Here is an 18,829-nt window from a genome sequence, read left to right on the forward strand (position 1 = left end):
AATACGTATTATTAATTTATTAAAATTAAACAACGGGACACAAATTCCGGTGTTTTTGAATTACCTGGAACTCTCGTCTTTTGGTTTTGAGTTCCATTCAGCTTCTCCTCTCTCTACAAACTATTTTGTTTCCTTGACAACTCAATCTCTCTGTCTCTATTGATTCTGTGTATCCACCTTGAATATACAATTTTTGTATCCGTTAAATGTTTTCGTTCTAATTTTGATCTAATCGTTTGGTGCTTGATTTGTTTGATATAGACAGCTTCGTTTTGTATTGATTTATACATAAATTTAACCAATAATGGCGGCGGGTTTTCCCGCGAAAATCGCTCTAGCCGCCTTGCTTTTGCCGGTGGTGGTGGTGCTCTGCGATTTTCCGGCCACTTTGACTCTTGAGAGGGGTATCCCGCCGAGCCACAAAGTCGAGATGAGTCTACTCAGAGACTGGGATAGAGTCAGGCATGGAAGAATGTTGCAGTCCTCAAGTGGGGTCGTCGATTTTCAGGTCCAGGGTACCTTCGATCCGTTCTCCGTCGGGTAGTTTCGTCGGTTCTCTTTGTTGCTTTTATTCGGATTGTGTTTCGTGGCTTTTGCTTTTCGTCTTGTTGTTGTTGTTGTTGTTTTCATTTGTATGGTTTAATGGTTTCGTTTTGAGTTTTTTGGGGTTTCTCAATTAAGAATAAGGTACTTGCCCTTTCTGTAAATTTCCTCAGACGGTGGTCATCGCCAATTAGTGTGTGTGTGCTGCTTCATGGTGGTTTATCCTGTTTTCTCTATGTTCTTTGCGTATTTATGGTGTCTCTCACTTTTGTGAGTGGTAGTTGCTTTTGCTGGAATTAGTTGATGAAAATCTTGTGTACCTTTTGTTTTCCACCCTTATTGAGTATTTTTCTTAATCTGATGATGCTAATCTCTTGGTTCGATTTTTACTCCTTTTTGTTTTCTTACAGACTCTATTATACAAAAGTGCAATTGGGTTCTCCTCCGAGGGAATATCATGTGCAGATTGATACTGGAAGTGATGTCTTGTGGGTTGGTTGCATTTCCTGCAATGGCTGTCCTCAGAGCAGTGGACTCCAAGTAAATTCCCAGTTTTTCATATTCTATTGATTGGTTTCATCTCTCAATTGATTTTATTGTAAGAGTAAGGCCTGGTTTCTCACAGATTCAGCTGGATTTCTTTGATCCTGGGAGCTCATCAACTGCTTCATTGATATCTTGTTCAGACCAGAGATGCAGCGTAGGAGTTCAGTCATCAGATTCTTTGTGTTCTGCTCAAACCAACCAGTGCAGTTACACTTTTCAGTATGGAGATGGCAGTAGTACATCAGGCTATTACGTATCAGATTTGCTATATTTTGATACAATTGTAGGGAATACTTTGACTACTAATTCTTCGGCTCAGATAGTGTTTGGGTGAGCCATCACATTGTCCAACGAGCTTATGATCATTGTTTTTCTTTGTTTGTTGGTTACGGCGCTTGTTAACTTCGTTGGGTGCTGAATTATATAATACAGGTGTAGCATCTTACAAACTGCTGACTTGACAAAATCAGATAGAGCAGTTGATGGGATCTTTGGGTTTGGTCAACAGGAAATGTCTGTCATTTCACAACTATCTTCACAAGGACTAGCACCAAAAGTGTTTTCCCACTGCTTGAAAGGAGATGATAATGGTGGAGGAATATTGGTTCTTGGCGAGATTGTGGAGCCTAATATAGTCTATACTCCACTTGTCCCATCGCAGTATGTCCTTTTTATCAAAAAAACTATCACATATAATTTATGCTTTGAATTGTTTTGTTTCGTATATTTCCATAAGTGCAATCGTTGAACTCTTCTTTATGATCAATCTTGCTCCATGGTTTTCCCATTTGGAATGTTGCAATTAATATTCCATGCTTGTTTGAATAACATACTCTTTTTTCTTGTTTTGGAGGTAGAATAACCTACTCTTGCTTGTAACTGTTTTCTTTCTAATCATCAATGCTCCATGTAGAATCTCTTATCTTTTATTTAATTGTTTTTTAGAGCCTTTATTATTGATTGAAAAATGGCCTCTTTTATCCTGTTACATGAATTTGTTTCTTCCTGGCTTCCGATTGTTATTATTTGATGAAACATGTGAACCTGTACTTAATTTAAAGGCATGGAGAATAAGCATTGGTGAAAGAGCAATGCCTCTGCGCCATATTTTATCTATTTCCACTTATGTCATAAAACATTTTCTCCATGGCTGCTTTGAGGCATTTTTTTTCTCATGTGGAGATCTTGTTGGCTTATTAGCTTGAGTGACAGCAGATGTCATATAGATTTATATTGTATGCATGAGATCATATATCATTGGATCTCATGTTCAGGCTGAAATTTTTAGGATTCTCTGTTTAGCGTATGGTTGTCACAATGTTTCCTTTTATCTGAGATGAGGTGCTTTGTCTATTGGAAATAGACTGTTGCATTGTGGATCCTTTTCATCGAATAGTTCCTTCAACTAAATTCTTTTAAATAAGAATCTTATCTGCAAGCTGAAAATGGATACTATTTGCAATTCAAGTGATTTTTCTAAAGAAAAGCTTTTGGCAAAAACACACACCTTTGGAAGTCTTAAAAATTTTCAAGTCCTTTGCTTATTGACTAGTTTTGCTGGCACTAATTGGCATTCATGCCAACCAAATTCCCACTCACTTTAATTGTTTGATTCTGATATGCTAGTTATGTATGATTATAGTAATAAATGTTGACGGTTTGAGAAATGTACTTATAATGTTTAGGACGATTGAATAATACCCCTATCCATCCAAAATTTCAGGCCTCACTACAATCTAAATCTTCAGAGCATTTCTGTCAATGGTCAAGTGTTGCCAATAGATCCCTCAGTGTTTGCAACATCAAGCGATCAAGGAACCATAATTGATTCTGGGACTACTTTGGCATACTTTGTTGAGGCTGCCTATGATCCTCTTGTTAATGCTGTGAGTTTCATGATGCATCACTCAATTATTTTTCTGTACATTGCAATGTATTTCTGTTATACTACATTTGAATTTTATTATGGGGCATTCGTAAAATCATATAACAAGATTTGAAGTATGTCGTTTTCTTATGTAGGTCACTGCTGCTGTTTCTCAGTCTGTACGCTCTGTTCTTTCCAAGGGGAACCAGTGTTATTTGACATCTTCCAGGTCCACTTTTTAGACATTACATCCGCATTACTTCTTCATTTGCTTACTCTTTTAGAGACATTTGTTGATCTGAAATTCTATGCTCATCTTGTGCTCAGGGTTACAGACATATTTCCTCAAGTTAGCCTGAACTTTGCTGGCAGCGCATCTATGTTACTAAGTCCTCAGGACTACCTTATACAGCAGAACTCTCTTGTGAGTTTTTAAGCTCTTCACACATAATTGATTCGTAAGGTGGTGAAATTTTGATTAGTAGAATTGCAGTTGAGTCAGAACAAGATGGGTTTGCCCCTTCAGTTGAAGCATTCCTTCAACTAGTTACATGGATCTGACAATCTTGGCCCCTTTTTGTCATATCAATAATCTGAAGTGATTTTTTTTTGTAGTTTTTTTTTTCCCTGTATAAGGGCAAGGCAAGAACTTTGGCTACATGGCTACACCGATATGTCATGCGTTTTTTGGGTCAGCGGAATCAGTGAATCATGTGCATCCACTCAATGTGATTGAGCAGAGATTTCATATAAAAATTGCAGGTGGCATAGTCTAATGAGTGCAACTTTTATGGATAAAGGTCTAAGGCAATGTAGCTTTTCATGTCTGGCCTGTTTTTGGCAAACCATTTGACGTTACAATGGGTTTTTCAAAGTTTTTACATTGAATGCCCAAGGGCTGCAAAAAAATTTTGCTTTGCTTTTTTGTGTATTAAAATTGTGTAAGCTAACTTCTTCTCCCACTTTCTTAAAGAAATTCCATACACTTTTGACTTCAGAACATTAGTTATTGGGTTGCTGCTGCTGTTCTTTTGATGTCTTTCATTTACCATCTCTTTCTAACTGTTGTAATGGTGTCTATCGGAAGATGGAAATACTTGTGAATAAGCTGCAAAATCCATTAGTACTCAGAAGATGATTCTGAATGACATGCGTAGTCTCCAAAAGGATACTCTGGATGTCTAACTTGGACTAGTGAATTTTGTGTTGCAGGGTGGAGCCGAAGTGTGGTGCATTGGCTTTCAGAAATTTCAGGGTCAAGGGATGACAATTTTGGGAGGTATTTTTTTTCCTTCATTTTGTTAACTATGATATAGTAATTCATGAAAAATATGACTTTCTTTTTGAGACTATGTAGCCAAATCCAAAGACAGACAGTCATTGCTCTGGAAATTTTATAGGCATCTTAGTTAGGATTTTTTTTTAATCTTTTAGACAATTTTTAGTTGATGAATGTTGGAAAATAGGTGAAGAAAACATGTGCCTGAGGTCTATTTTAATGGTTTGAACTTCTTGATATTTTTGTGGTGAGCCTGTGCTACAATGTACTATAAGTTTTAAGTAAAAGGTTTGAACAGTTATCGTGTGCTTTAGTATTCTAGATGACATTGTTTTTTTGTTTTCTGCTTTTGGTAGTGGGAAAATGATGGTTTGTGTAGACTGTAATTGCTTATGAAAAATTATGGTCAATTGTTTTCCTTGTACTCTCTGATATTTAACACAATTTTATATAACTGTATTTAATCACATTACCCTGTTATATTGATTGTGATTCTGAAAAATCTTTCTTTTAAACATTTGTCTATCTTCTACTGAGAATCATGCAAATAATAACTAATGTTTGGCATTCAAGAAAACATTTAAATTGTTGGCTATATATTATGAGATCTACCTTAATTATTTTCATTGTTCTTTAGTTATGTGTCAGCTTCCTTTGAACATATCATGAGAAAACTGTCGTTCCAAGCTTTCTAGAGCCTTTGTAAAATTCAGTTCTTATATAGTTATATGCTCTCTCATTCTATTATTTCTTGTTTTTTGCTTTGAGTTTTACGCTAAACTATTGTACTGTAAGAACTATCTTCTCTTCTTTCATGCAGATCTTGTTCTGAAGGATAAAATTTTTGTATATGATCTAGCTAATCAGCGGGTTGGATGGGCTAGTTATGATTGTAAGTTTATCTTACCCTCTCAAAAGTGCATCGGGAGATTGAATGACAATAAGCTCTCCAATTTCTCTATAATATCAATGTTCAAGTTGATTATGTAAATTGTGATTGTGCTATTTTGCAAAGATAAATTTCCAACATTACCTTTCGCTAAAAATCTTAAAACCTGACCTTGTATCTTTTGTTAGAAACACATCATGGTTAATAATGTCCTAAAAATTTCTCCTTAACGAAGAAGATAAATAAAGGCAACTTCCACTTCTTTTAAAGATATAAAGCTTATAAAACCCATGTGATGAACAAAGGGGAAACAGAGGTTTATAAGACTTTACAACATAAATACTTGTTTAGTCTTTAGAGTAGAAGGGTATTGATTTATTTTCACCTTTGTCCAACTGCCTCAGTTAACTCTTAATTCTAGATTCTGATACCTTACCTTATTCTTATTAGGTTCAATGTCGGTGAATGTCTCTGCAACGACTAGTACTGGCAAAAGCGAATATGTCAATGCAGGACAGTTGAATGATAACAGCTCGCCCGAGAATGTACCAAACAAACTAATTCCAACCATTATAATCGCTTTTCTCTTGCACACATGTATACTTAGGAGTTTCCTGTTCTTGTAGCATAGGGTCGGAGATACTTGGGACTTTTTTTGATTTGCTGTATATTCCTTTCCCAGTTTATATTTATAGCAATCGGCAGGACTATTTTATCATTATTTTCGTTGCAAGAGTAGATACTTGGTGTGCAATAGGCTACATATGCCTGTACTGTATCAGGTTCTTTTCTGAATATAAGTGAATCGCATTCCTGTATTCAGGATTTCCCTTAATTTAGCCAGCATTATACATTCATAGGGACCATTCTACAGATCTTTACATTATTTTGTTTGTCACTTGCGAAATGCTAGGCAAACGATTCCAGTTGTTTTCTGTTTACATGCGTACAACTTGAGTTTTAAGAATTCTAATTGTTGACCTTGTATAATGATCATGTGCTTATATGTTCTGACCATGATGTGATTATTCATACTTCTTCTAAAACTGTTTCTTTTCCTTCTCTAACGCCAGTTCAGAGAACTGGAGAAGAAAACGTGATAAACCCACTCAACTAAGTTCAATGTTACCAAATTTTGTGGAAATGATCATAACTTCATGGAATACGACTACCATCTTCACAATATTCTCCATTCAATTCCAATTCAATGGTATATTGTTCACTCCATGAACTGGCCTCCGGCGTTGCACATACACAGCCGCTGCCAAATACTTGACACAGTGTGGCATGGTAAAAAAAAATCAAATGAAATAGCTTACATTTACAAAATATATTATCCGACTCACAAACTTAGCAGGTATAATAAGCATGTTTCAAGCTAAAACAATTAATTGCCTCAACAATTTGGATACTCTTTTAACTTTTGAAACTGACCAACATCTAACATCCCTTGGTAACTTACATTCAAGTAAAACCAGTTCTCGATCATAAAAGAAACTACCATATCCAAAAACCACCACCAAACCAAACCCATGGGCACACCAAAATAAACTATGATTGTAACCAATAGGAGTGTATCAAAATGCCCCAATTCAGCAATAAAACATAACGTTTTTAACGTTTTCCATGATTGAGGGAAGTCCATCCCTAGCTCCACCAGAAGATCCATCATCCTCCATGTAGTACCGTGCCCTAAAAGCAGCTAAATGAGCATAATATGCAGGAGGCACTGCATTCACAATGAACATGGAGCCATGAGTACTGAAAGTACCACAGTAAATTGGTATGCCAAAACAAAGAGAAAAAAACACAATGAGAAGAAAAAGTCGCTAACCTATGGAAACTGATCTGGTACATCTGACATACCTGAAATGCCAAAAAATAAAGAATTACAATATACAAGTTGAAGAATAAGTTGTTTCAATGTGAACTTTAGTTTTGAATAAAGAAAAGTTACGTGTAGCAGAGATTATTAGTCAACGTCTGCAATGCATCGGCAGTAAAGCGATTCTCATCATACAGCACGTGATAGTGCGTGGGGCGGCTAGTTCCCTACAAAACAATTATCAAACAACGTAGTTTTTTGGTTCAGAGAAGAATACGACATTTGGTACCAAACAAGACCACTACAAAATAGTAAGATGGTTTATGCTTTCACCTGGATTCCAGCATGACTGTTCAGGTAGAAATCAAACTCTGTCGGGTGACAGATTTTCGTATCAACAACAGTTCCTAAAACACACGAGAATACGAAATAAAAACTGACAGCTTAAAAGAGGAAGGGGAATAGATAAGGGAAGAGGACACCTATCACACAAACTAAAATTTAAACCTGGTAGTATGTTGCCACTCCTGTCTGTCAGCGCACGATTCTTATGATCAGAAGGGAACAGACGCGTATGATGTCTTTTCTGCACCACAACAAATGTCACTGGTGGGAGGTAGTTCGCCTCTAGTGATGTACAAGCCTGCACAAAAGGCAATCCCATGTATTAGATAAGCATCAAAATCAAAGCCAGCCAATATTATATTTTCTAAAATGTGTACTCAATGACAAGATCTTTCAACTTCCTCTAAGCATGTTAGTATTATAAAAATATCAGGCACCCTGTTGTCATGGAACTTCTCTAAGCATGTTGTTAGTATTATAAAATACCAGGTGCCTATAGACATGAAACTTCTCTGATCATGTTACTAGTATTATTTACATGACAGTCAATTGCCTAACATTATGACTTATTTCTAATGCCCATGCAATTTCTGAAAGCTAGGCAGAAAACTGTTTCTTAATCCCAATTAAAATAGATTACCTTACGAATTGCATCCATCTCATACAGTAGAACCTGACTAAACTGCCCTTCACTTACACCATCTCTGCCATTCCAAAAATCAGAATCAGCATTAACGATGGGGCACACAATATTTCAGTTTTAGAAATAAATTGTTACCTGTAAAAGATAATTCTATCAGGTTTGCGGTTAGTTGATCTCCTGAATGCGATTAACAATTCCCTGCAAAGACAGACAGACAATGAGTGGAAGGTAATGGCTTAACACCTTCAAATGCAGCCCAGTGAGAGTGCATGCAGATGTATCACCTAACCATTCCAGCATGAATCAAACCCTTTTGAGGATCCACAACAGTCTTATAAAGATCTTCAATGATTTCCTGTCGGTGAGTTTGAGCAGATACTAGTCCTCTATACATGGTCACATCAGGCCAATCCATAGAGGCCACCACCTGTTCCAGTCATGTCAACAGAGAATACTATGATGAACAATTAGTTAAGTAAAAACATGCCTGCCCATAACGAAAAATCAATAATGTCGTACCGAAGCAATAGAAGGACTAGAATCCTCCCCCGGTTGTGGATGGGTTACATCAGCACCAAAAATAATTGTAGGGCGATCACTCACAAGCGGCAATCTTCCATGGATGACAGTATTTCGGCCCCCAACCTGTAAGAAGTCGAGAAAAAGTAAATAAAAAAAATGGCCGAGATAAGCCTAATAAATGCCCAACTAAAAAACCAACCTTCACATTGATCTTGAGGGACACATTTTCTAAATATTGATTGTTAAGCTTTGCCGCTTGCTTGGGCTGGCAGCATTGAGACACAATCCCTAATTCAGTCTCACAAATTCTCTTGATTTTGCCTACAAGCAAAATGAATTCAGTCAGCCAAGAAAAACGAGTTCAAAACTTCTTCATACTAACAACAAATTTTTCACTCACCATATGATCCAGTAGCATCAGGTAGTATGATGATCAATAGCTGAAGTTGTTTCCCAGGCTCCTTCACAAGCTTGGAAGTACATTGCTGGTGGATATCCACAAGAACTTTCTCTATCTGACTCGGATGAGCTGACTGTATGGGCAGCATAGGCTGCCGATCAAATACCTTGCAGTTCAATCAATCCAACAGAAGGGTTAATAAAGTCCATCCGTTTGAATTAAGAAACAAATCCATAGCATTAGAAGAAAGCTTAGACTTAAGAAACAAATCCATAACAGTGTTAGAAAGAATTAAGTGCATACCATTCCCTTGCTCATGCACATCTCCACCAATTGTTGACTGAATCGAAATGCCAAATCTGGGTTCATTCTCGAAAAATTAACACACGTCCAGTACTTCACTGTCCCGCCATTGACCATTTTCTAAAGTATCAAAATAGCGTAAATATCTCAGTTGCAATCATCACAAATGAGAAGACATCATGTTATTTACATAAATAAATCAACCAACATCAAGAGCGGCAAGTATTTAAGAAACAAACTACAAAGTAAGTAACAAGACAGACTTTAAATAATTCAAATATTAACATTAACATTACTTGTAGAATTACTTCTAATGCAGCAAATACAATTCCAAATCTACCAGTAGAAACTTTCACAAGAAGTTCTGCCTTATTAAGATATTTTCCTAAGCATGAACCACCAAGTGTGTTATCTTGCAACTACTGCTTACCTTGTTAATCATATTCCATGCCCCTGTGCGGGGTTCAACCCTAGGTTCCCGCCCACTTTCATGATATCTCAGCTGCATTAAACATGACTCAAATCTTTAATAAATACATTGAAAGTATGATATTGCCAGATAGAATTTTTAAATGTTCACTTACCAATGGAGGTGCCAGAACTCGTGCATCAACCAATGAGAAATCCTCTTGAACTTGAATGCTAAATTCTTTATGCACAAGCTCATCTCCACTGTAATTGTTGTGCCTAACCATCTAATGAAAAGACAAAAGGCAAATGACAAATGACAAACACCAATGAAGTGTCATAATTCATAAATAATGTCATATTCATAAGAGGAATCAAAAAAAAGGCTAGACCTGATTGATGCTATTTTCTCTCTGTTCAGGACGTTGGCAAGTAGCTCTTAGCAGGGCAGTTACTTGTCTCTCATTTAACTTCCTAGTATATCTCTGTCCAGCAGCAATTTTGCATAGCTGTGATGCAAAAAGAAAAAACAAATAAGAACATATGTAGATAGACAAATAGGAAAGCAGAAGAAATATTCAAGAAGAATATTTCAACCTCCATAGGCAAGTAGGCCGGCCGTGCTTCATTGCCAGCCTGAATTGCAGGTAAAGAAATCTGCTGAAGCCGAATATTATATTTCTCATGGAAATATTGCACAACTGACATTCGTGTGTGATTGTCCTCAAGTGGAAACCTGGAATAGAAAATTTTTTTGAATGAATAAATGAAAAATCACAAAATGACAGAGCATGGACAAGTGAATTGTGTACTCGTGAAAATTTTAAAATACGTCAAATCACACAAGTTAAATTGAAGAAAGGCTTACGTCAATTGGCCTATAGGCTGAGCAGATATGCCATTGATCTTATATGATCTCGTAAACTGTCCATTGTTAAGCTCAACCCTTAATCCTTTCAAAAGCTTCTTCAGCTGCAACATATTAAAATCAAGGAAACAGTGTGTATCAATATGGCAAGTGAAAGATGGGAATTGATATTTCAACCTTCTTGAAACTGTTAATCTAACTAACACAAGATTAGCACCAGTGATAAAGCCACCACTCATGTAGAAACTACAGAACAAACCACAAATAACAGTTTCTACTCCATCAGCATATCCAATTTGTTTAAACAGTATAAAAACACAGAGTCAGTTAAATCTCATCATTTCAGAGGCAGAAGTAATAAACAAAAATGCCGTAAGTTTTAATAATCAGAAGTCACTTATTGCTTAAACATTTAACATAGGCATATAATGCTTATCTAATGCTGAAGATTAAGATTACTTTCATTTCAATATAGAGAGGTAATACCTTGTTTCTATCTTGATCATTTAAAGGTCTAGATACGTTCCTAACGTTCAAAAACTTGGCAACAAAGTCACTCACTGCAATTGGCTCATAAAATGCTCTTGCAGACACATCTGGAAAACAAATATTAGAAGTTATCCACTGGATTAATTTCAAGAAATTCAATGAATAGTAGGAAACTTGTTTGTAGGAGCAATTACCAATATTAAGGGAGAGTCCCATCTGGGTAGGACGGAGACTTTGATAGTATCCCCTCCAATACTCCATGCCATCACCAAGCTCACCCCTTCCACCAAGATCAGGTGAGAAAAAAGACCGTCCCACAACAACATACCTAGCCAAAAGTATCTATCAAGTTAAACCATACTTGCAAATCCAAAGCATGTCTAATAACAAGAATGGTTAGCAGCAAAGCATAGTCGGATTAAAAGGACTTCAAGACAACAAAAGTAGAGTACCTCTCTGACGGAGTTGATCTGAGAACAACATCCAGGGCCTGTATTGTTTCCTGTGGAACATCCATTTGTCTACTTCGTAAGAACTGAGAAAGATGGTGCATATCATCCTTCGCAGCAAATTTAATTGCCACCTTAAATTGCCGTTCACTTCTGCATAACAATCAACCCAAGACATCAGCTTCAACTAGAACAATATTATGAAAGAGACACATACTGGACAGATCAAAACAGAAGACAATCTTAGAATTATACAATTAAACAAGAGAATAAAAGACAATACCTAGTAGAGCCAGATGATCTAGCACGATCTTCATTCACATCTAGCTTCACAACAAATTCATTTGATTCAAAAGGTAGTGGACCAGCTGTAAATATGCTCTTCCTGCCATCATAAGCGGGGATCCTTCCACCCAAGTGAGACTCTCTGTATGTGTTAATAAGTTTCTTCAGCACATCCCTGTTTATCTTTTTGGACGTCACTTCAGGGGTGATGGACACCTAACCATTAGCAATTTAGTCAACTATCAAGCAGCAACCAAGTGAACCAACCAAGAACAAACAAAAAAATAAATTTGTACAAAGAGCAACTTCCAGATGGAAAGAAAAAAACAACACGTGAATATTTAAATTCAAAAAAAAAAAAAAAAAACTCCATATGTTAAGCTGGATGTTATCCTCCTCTCCGTATTTAGTAAATTTAGGGGGGGGGGGGGGGGGGTGGTGGGGGGGATGAGATATAGCCACCAAGATCTAAGAAATAACTAAGATAAATTTTGACAGAAAAAATTCATAATACAGTATTAGCCCCAAAAATCGCAAGGGGGAACACGTAGAGATAAGCAAAATATCGAAGACTAAGTTTAAAACCCAATTGAAACGTAAAACATCGCTAAAAATTAATTATACCAAAACAAACTAAGATCCGCCAAAACAAATGGAAGAGGTGAGGCTCAACATACAATAACATTACATTTTAAATCATTTTAAATTACAGGTTCAAAATATATTTAAAAAATAACAACAAAAAATTCATAATATACGAAGAACAAAAAATCCAAACACCGCACTGGAATTAAATACAATAACCAACGACTAAAAGCATCCCCATATATAAGAATCTAAAAATTAGTTGAGAGAGAAAAAAGAAATCTTACATCATAGTGATGGAGATCCTTTTCAACAACTTCAACAAGAAAGTGATTAGCCCTTACAAGACACTTCGTCCCCAGGGAACCATAACCTGGCCTCGCAGGATGCCTGAGATCCTTCTTAGACGAAGGAGGGGGAGCCTGTAACACCAGCTTCTGCTCAACTTCACGGCTTAACTCAGTAGCCGAAGACGACGCAACCGATGCAGTCGACGTAGAAGCTATCTTGGAAGCGGATGTCGGAGGCACCGCAGATGCAGCGGGCGGAGGCACCGCAGATGCGGCAGTCCGAGGCACCGCAGATGCCACAGTCCGAGGAACCGCAGTCCGAGGCCCCGCAGATGCCGCAGGAACAGCCTGAGAGGAAGCAGGAGCCGAAGAGGTACCCGCCTGAGGAACACCAGAAGCGAAGCCAGGCGCGCCTCTGCCTGCGCCGGAGCCTCCACGACCCCTACCACGGCCACCGCCGCTCTGGACAGCCGGCGTTGGAGGAGAAGGCTGCTCCCTGCGCGATTCGGAACGACGGCCACCACCACGGCGAGACATTGTTGTCAACAGGAAAGGGACTAACAGAGTGTTTGGCAGAGAGAGTGTTTGACACAGAGAAGAAAATGCCTATGAGCCTCTGCACGAAGAATGAGAAATATGTGGGGTCGCAACGGTTATTTAAAGAGCGTTTTTGGACATACAGTTTTGCCCTCGAACTATTTTCTAATTACGACCAACGTACCAACTCCCCTTGAAAATCGCCTACGCTTGTGCTTCTTTGCTTCAACGTGTGACTGCGTGAACGTTGTGGGGGTTGGTGGAGGAGTATACAAAGGAAAATCTCTTCTTTTCTTTTTAGGCGTTTCAGCCAAATTGATCCCTCTAAACATGGAAATTATGGGGAAAGTTTATTTTAATTATGAATTTTATTAGGAACTTGCATTTTGAGCTTTGAATTTCTTTAAAAGCCCAAACTATATAGAAATATATATGTAGTGGAAAATATATTATGTTCATATTTGCATAATGTATGCAATTCTTAAAAATTATCTCGATAGTTAGTAGATTCGATAATGATGAGTTATCCACAATGTACATATACATGTATAAATATTTTTAAACAACGCGTTTCATTTTAGCAGTTAGTTAGTAGATTCGATAATGATGCGTTATCTACAATGCACATATACATGTATGATGCTCTATATATTTTTAAACAACGCGTTTCGTTTTAGCAGTTTTATAGATCATTTGGTATGGATAAATATAAGTTTTAGAAAGAAACACAAAATGTCAAGTTTTAAAAATTATTTTCCAATAGAGGTTAGAACAAAATGTGCAAATCATTTATATTTTTTGTCGTATCCGAAGTATTAAAAGAAACACAATTAAAAAACTCCATATAGTAAGAGTCGATAACGTATAAATCGTTGTATTGTCCATGGTATCCGAAGTAGTAAGAGAAATACGATAAATGAACTTTGTATATATCTAACATTACATGTCTCTAGTAATTTGACCGTTCATCTTATGTGGGTCAATACGAGTTTCATAACTAAATCAAACACCTCAAGTCTAAAAAATTAGTATCAAGAAGAGTTAAATTAAGAAATATATACGTACTCTACAATTTTGTTCATAACGGAAGTATTAATAAATAATTCACAAAAATTTATATTAAAATTTTAATACATGCAAATTGTGCTTTATGATTTTATCAAGCAACTAAAAATAGAAAATAAATACACCCGAGCCATTAGTTATGAGGAGGGTTCGAATATATATCCTCCCCATTTTAAAAAAATATATAGAAAACAAAAGGTTTTTATTTAAAAAAATGTTGGTTATGCGTAGAATTCGGGACCTAAAGGGTAAAATGGTCACTAGAAAACAAAGAGACATTTCGTCAGTTTTATTGGGGAGCAAATCTTCATGAAAGATGGAACGAAGTAAATACGACAATCAACAATCATAACAACCGTCTCGGCGCGTACGATTAAACGCCATCATCTTAGATGAGCAGTTCATGATTGAGTCTTTCCTGGCCGTTCGATTACGAAATTAGTCTCTAGATCGCTTCGTCACATGTAAGCGAATAAAAGCGAGTAGGTTGACTGTGTGTACTTGAGCGAGTGGCACCGGTTATCGAAATGAAAATAGCAATCATTCTTTGCCATAAAATCAGAGGCGGCTCGTTGTCCCAAAAACCGAGACGTCAGTGGCAACTGCAAGTATGGTATTAGAACTTTTTCGTCATTTTAGTATCCACGATCTCTGTGGCCCCCACATCTGTACGGAACGCCTGGGTTAGAAGAACCCGATTATACGTAACGAATTAACAAGGCAAAGGAAGTCCAACAAGCGGTCCCCACTAAAAAAGGTGGATAACGAGATTATTATTATAAATTACTACAATTCATACATTTAATGACTTAAATTACCATGAAGTCCCTCGGTCGGACCCCTTGTGTGAGGTTTTATCATATTAAATTAAAAGGGGTTTTAAGTCATTTGAACTGCACCCATCACCATCGCATGGTCTAAAGAAAAGGGTCCAACCGACCACTAAAGTGTATGTACTCATATGTGGTGGGTCTTTAAAAACTAAAATTCCATTTGTAATTTAAGGTGACTTGGCGGGAAGGTATTTTATTAAGTCACCCTGAACACGTCATATATTTATCAAAACTCTTTAAACAGTAAAAAAAAAATAAAAAAAAGAGAAGCTTGCTAATATAATCGAACATATGCTTAACCCTGTGGAAATAATTTCTTCGACTACTGTAGGAAGTCCAGACCTGTATAGCATATAGTGGTGTAGAGATATCGTTGAATTGATTAGAAATTCAATGGAAATAGGGCCCGAGAAAAAAGCCGACGTGGGACCCGCTGAATATTTTTTCTCATGGCTGCAGTGTGACCTGAAACCACGTGAGCGGTTAGGTCGTGGTGCCACAACGCCAGTACCAGTGCCAGATAAGGTAAACGCGTTTTGTGTGGAGAACGAGAAGACTTAGGGACGAAGACTAGGAATGTGTTTTGGCTTTACATGGCATCATGGTGGATTTGTGGGAAAGTAGAAAACATTAGACTACGTACAACTAAAAGTTGGGCCATGCGGGGCTAAAAAGGTTGCGCCAGAGTGATTTCAGTTTTTTCATGCTTTTGGCATTCGATGGGTGGGTTCTTTCCATTAATTGATATTAGACTGTGTTAGTCAATGACCCAGTGATTACATTGATTGGACATTAATCTGCTAATTTACAATTCAAGAAGACTGAGATTCATGAATCATAAGTAGCCAACGTTGGGTTAAGAAAAATCATACTATTTTAATATAAAACAAAAAGTAAGTACAATAAGATGACATAATTTGGCCCATTTTTAACCTTTTTCTTTTTGAACTTATCCATCAAAACAAAAAACAATAGTGTTATGTAGTTCATATAGTGATCAGGGTTTTGAAAACCGGACCAGACTGGCGGGTTGAATCGATTCAACTGGTGATCGGGCACTTACCCAGTTCTATAAATTTGACTGAACCGGCCGATTGAACTCGGTTTTGGCACCGGTTTATCTTTTAAACAGTGAACCGGAGAGCTTTCCGGTTCAATGACCGGTCCGGTTTTCAAAACATGGATAGTGATAGCCCAAATCATTTAAAATTTCATTCTATCAATATCCAATATTGATGAGTTTCTTCAAATAAATCTTAATTCCATTGTTTTTTCAATAAAATTTCTTAACTCCTTTGTTTTTTCAATGGAATTTTCAAAATAACGAATTCATAACTAAAACAATGAATTCTACAATGTATTTTAAAAAAAATTTAATCAATACCATTGGTCTTTGTGCACATGAGTGCATGAGGTCGGATGTTAGAGCTACACCAGGCGTAACAATTCTCGGGTTTAAGCGTCTCTCGTTGTGGTGAGGGTTGTGGCAGTCAGACTCGGGTTTAGAATCGACCTAGGGGTTCCGAATGGGTAGTTGAGTCGGGGGTTTCCCGATAACAAAAAAAAATTAAAAACAATAAATTATGGGATACAAAAGTGGAAATAAAATTATTTCATTGACTAAATCAATGGAATAAATCTGTTAACCTTTCATAGAGTATTAAACTAATGAGTTACATGTCATTTTGGAAAAAAAAAATGCACAAACTTCCAACACATTTTCTGCAGACAAGTTACTCGTCGATTGGCTACGTGCCCTCAGATGTTTTCAGTGCCACTGCGTTTTGTCGCCTTCACGAAGTCATATTTGCTACCAGACACTGTCATCGCACGTTTCATAAAGCTACACAATGTCACTCCAATGTTCAAAGCATCGAGATAGAGTGTATAAGTGAACCACTGTAGACTTAATTTTGAGTTTAAAGTGTTTGATAACATTAGAGTTTTTATTTTTTTTTTAATTTTAATTTCCTTTAGAAGGGGTGGGTGGACCAGTGATAAGTGTAAAAAATATACACTTTTAATAATGAATTATTAAGGCATTTGTCACATAATTAGGGTTTAAAGTGATTATTACACCACTAAAATGTAAATATCATTTTCACTCACTTTGTATTTATTTTTATATTTTCAGGCCCAATTCATACCAACCAATGTTCAACATTTGCTAGCTCATTTCATGAAGAGCCCATATGCTTGTGTCCACTACCATCTTGATCAAATTATTGATTATCATTTGAAAGCCCACCACATGATTTGTCAAAATCATTTGACATCATTCCATGCATCACCATCATTATAGTACAAATTGGACATTCAATGATGGTGACTCCACTTAAATACAATGATGGAGACTCCACTTAAATGCAATGATGGAGACTCCACTTAAATGCAATGATGGAGATTCCACTTAAATGCAATGATGGTGACTCCACTTATTTTATCATGGTTGGCCATTCAATGGATGGATAGCTCCTAATTTCCTATAAATAGAGAGCTAGGGGAAGAAAAGAGGAGAACATTGAAGGAGGAGAGAAAGAGACAAAAGGAGAAGAAGAACTAATTGTTGGTTAATTGTTGGTTTTGTGAGATTAATTGTTGGTTTTGTAAATCTAGTATGAGGAACTAATCCTCTTACTAGGGTGATGATGGATCCACTCTATTGTATCTAAATAAATTTGGTTTGATTAATTATTAGTTTATTTATGCTATGTCAAGTGTTAATTATCTATTCTTTATTGATAATTAAATCTTGATGCTTAGCTACCATCTAAGTTTGATTACTATGATGCAAATTGAGGCAAATGCCCATGTCCAATTTGAGACAAGCTTCTTGCAATTAATACCGGAGTTACCTAGACATAAATGCCATATGCTAGGATCTTTGTGATCACTACATAAGTTACCATAAATCCTAATGCATTCTTGATTGTCTTAGCCAATCCAAATGCCCATGGTTGGTTGCAATTAAAAATAGGTGTGGTAAGTCAGATGCCCATGACTATTACATAAATTAGGGGACTTGCTCTTTGACATGCATGAATGAAATGATAATTGTCGACTAAATAATTTAAATACAATAGAGTTGGTGAATTCGGATTCCTAGTGTTTGTTTATTTGTGTTAATCCTTATTTATTTTGTTTCCATTGATAATTACAAAGAGTTGGAATTGCAGATATTTAATATTCAGTCCCTGTGGGTACGACACTCGTATTTGCCACTTCTATACTACAATTGATTCGTGCACTTGCGAATATAATTTGGGTTTGGAATCACTATACTTTTAACGGGACATAAACCCCACATCAACCAGCTTAGTTACAAAAGCTACACGAAGGCAGTGCACAGGGCCCAAAACTTGAGCATGGGCCTTGAACTTGGTCCTTGAGCGTGGCCTTCCAGGCACAAGTTTTATGCCACGATGCGGGTTGTGATGTGGCCTACCAGGCACAGTTCTCCCATCTACATTATTAGAATGCAAGCTCTCCAAGTCTTCAGACTCATGCTTGGTAAGAATCCCATATACTTGGATTGTCCCACTAAATACCTGATAATTCAAAGGTATTGGAATCGAATTTTGGACACACATATACCTAACCCATCCAATTAACAATCGAGTTACCTCTCGTTGGTCCATGGAAAATTGAACTTGAGTATCCCAATTGGAAAGATTTATCCATGTGAATTATAGACCTATGTTTTTACGTATATATATACAAGTTTATTATTAGTTAACACTACAAAGGTGAAAGGTCAATTCTCTCTCCCCCCTGTAAATGGCCTAAGACCAAGAATGGATATGGACTCATGCAAAACCTATTAAAGCCCAATTAGAATTAGTTTCCCACTTTCAAAGC

The 18,829-nt window shown here is 36.8% G+C and overlaps 2 protein-coding genes across 3 annotated transcripts; one reads left to right on the plus strand and one right to left on the minus strand.

Annotated features, from left to right (window-relative positions):
* The first annotated feature begins 51 nt into the window (after positions 1-51).
* Positions 52-5,990, plus strand: LOC119992292 (aspartic proteinase 39-like). 2 transcript variants are annotated; one of them, XM_038838998.1, is made up of 10 exons: positions 52-540; positions 954-1,083; positions 1,169-1,419; positions 1,522-1,749; positions 2,813-2,975; positions 3,112-3,185; positions 3,284-3,380; positions 4,169-4,235; positions 5,056-5,127; positions 5,575-5,990. In XM_038838998.1, the coding sequence occupies exons 1-10, from the start codon at positions 305-307 to the stop codon at positions 5,748-5,750; spliced, it is 1,494 nt and encodes a 497-aa protein (XP_038694926.1). In that variant the 5' UTR covers positions 52-304; the 3' UTR covers positions 5,751-5,990. The 2 variants fall into 2 exon arrangements, with proteins under 2 accessions (XP_038694926.1, XP_038694927.1); XM_038838999.1 differs by having other exon boundaries at positions 320-508.
* A 430-nt stretch (positions 5,991-6,420) lies between these two features.
* LOC119990321 (protein argonaute 5) lies at positions 6,421-13,173 on the minus strand. Its single transcript, XM_038836175.1, has 22 exons — positions 12,534-13,173; positions 11,660-11,877; positions 11,380-11,529; positions 11,122-11,255; positions 10,925-11,034; positions 10,439-10,542; positions 10,168-10,306; positions 9,963-10,079; positions 9,747-9,857; positions 9,593-9,664; positions 9,163-9,282; positions 8,860-9,025; positions 8,659-8,780; positions 8,457-8,582; positions 8,222-8,364; positions 8,073-8,135; positions 7,935-7,998; positions 7,457-7,592; positions 7,283-7,356; positions 7,082-7,176; positions 6,959-6,990; positions 6,421-6,853 (listed from the first exon to the last, which is right to left on the minus strand). The coding sequence occupies exons 1-22, from the start codon at positions 13,071-13,073 to the stop codon at positions 6,717-6,719; spliced, it is 2,973 nt and encodes a 990-aa protein (XP_038692103.1). The 5' UTR covers positions 13,074-13,173; the 3' UTR covers positions 6,421-6,716.
* Positions 13,174-18,829: the final 5,656 nt, after the last annotated feature.

This window comes from Tripterygium wilfordii, chromosome 22, assembly GCF_013401445.1.
Source record: "Tripterygium wilfordii isolate XIE 37 chromosome 22, ASM1340144v1, whole genome shotgun sequence".
Taxonomy (NCBI): Eukaryota; Viridiplantae; Streptophyta; class Magnoliopsida; order Celastrales; family Celastraceae; genus Tripterygium; species Tripterygium wilfordii.

Excerpts from the sequence above, each read along its gene's own strand:
- LOC119992292 (XM_038838998.1), top strand. The coding sequence starts at position 305 with ATGGCGGCGGGTTTTCCCGCGAAAATCGCTCTAGCCGCCTTGCTTTTG. Across the intron at positions 1,084-1,168 it reads CTCAGAGCAGTGGACTCCAA|ATTCAGCTGGATTTCTTTGA; the intron begins GTAAATTCCCAG and ends GGTTTCTCACAG. Across the intron at positions 3,186-3,283 it reads TGTTATTTGACATCTTCCAG|GGTTACAGACATATTTCCTC; the intron begins GTCCACTTTTTA and ends TCTTGTGCTCAG.
- LOC119990321 (XM_038836175.1), bottom strand. The coding sequence starts at position 13,073 with ATGTCTCGCCGTGGTGGTGGCCGTCGTTCCGAATCGCGCAGGGAGCAG. Across the intron at positions 11,878-12,533 it reads AGGATCTCCATCACTATGAT|GTGTCCATCACCCCTGAAGT; the intron begins GTAAGATTTCTT and ends GCTAATGGTTAG. Across the intron at positions 11,035-11,121 it reads GGGACTCTCCCTTAATATTG|ATGTGTCTGCAAGAGCATTT; the intron begins GTAATTGCTCCT and ends TTTGTTTTCCAG.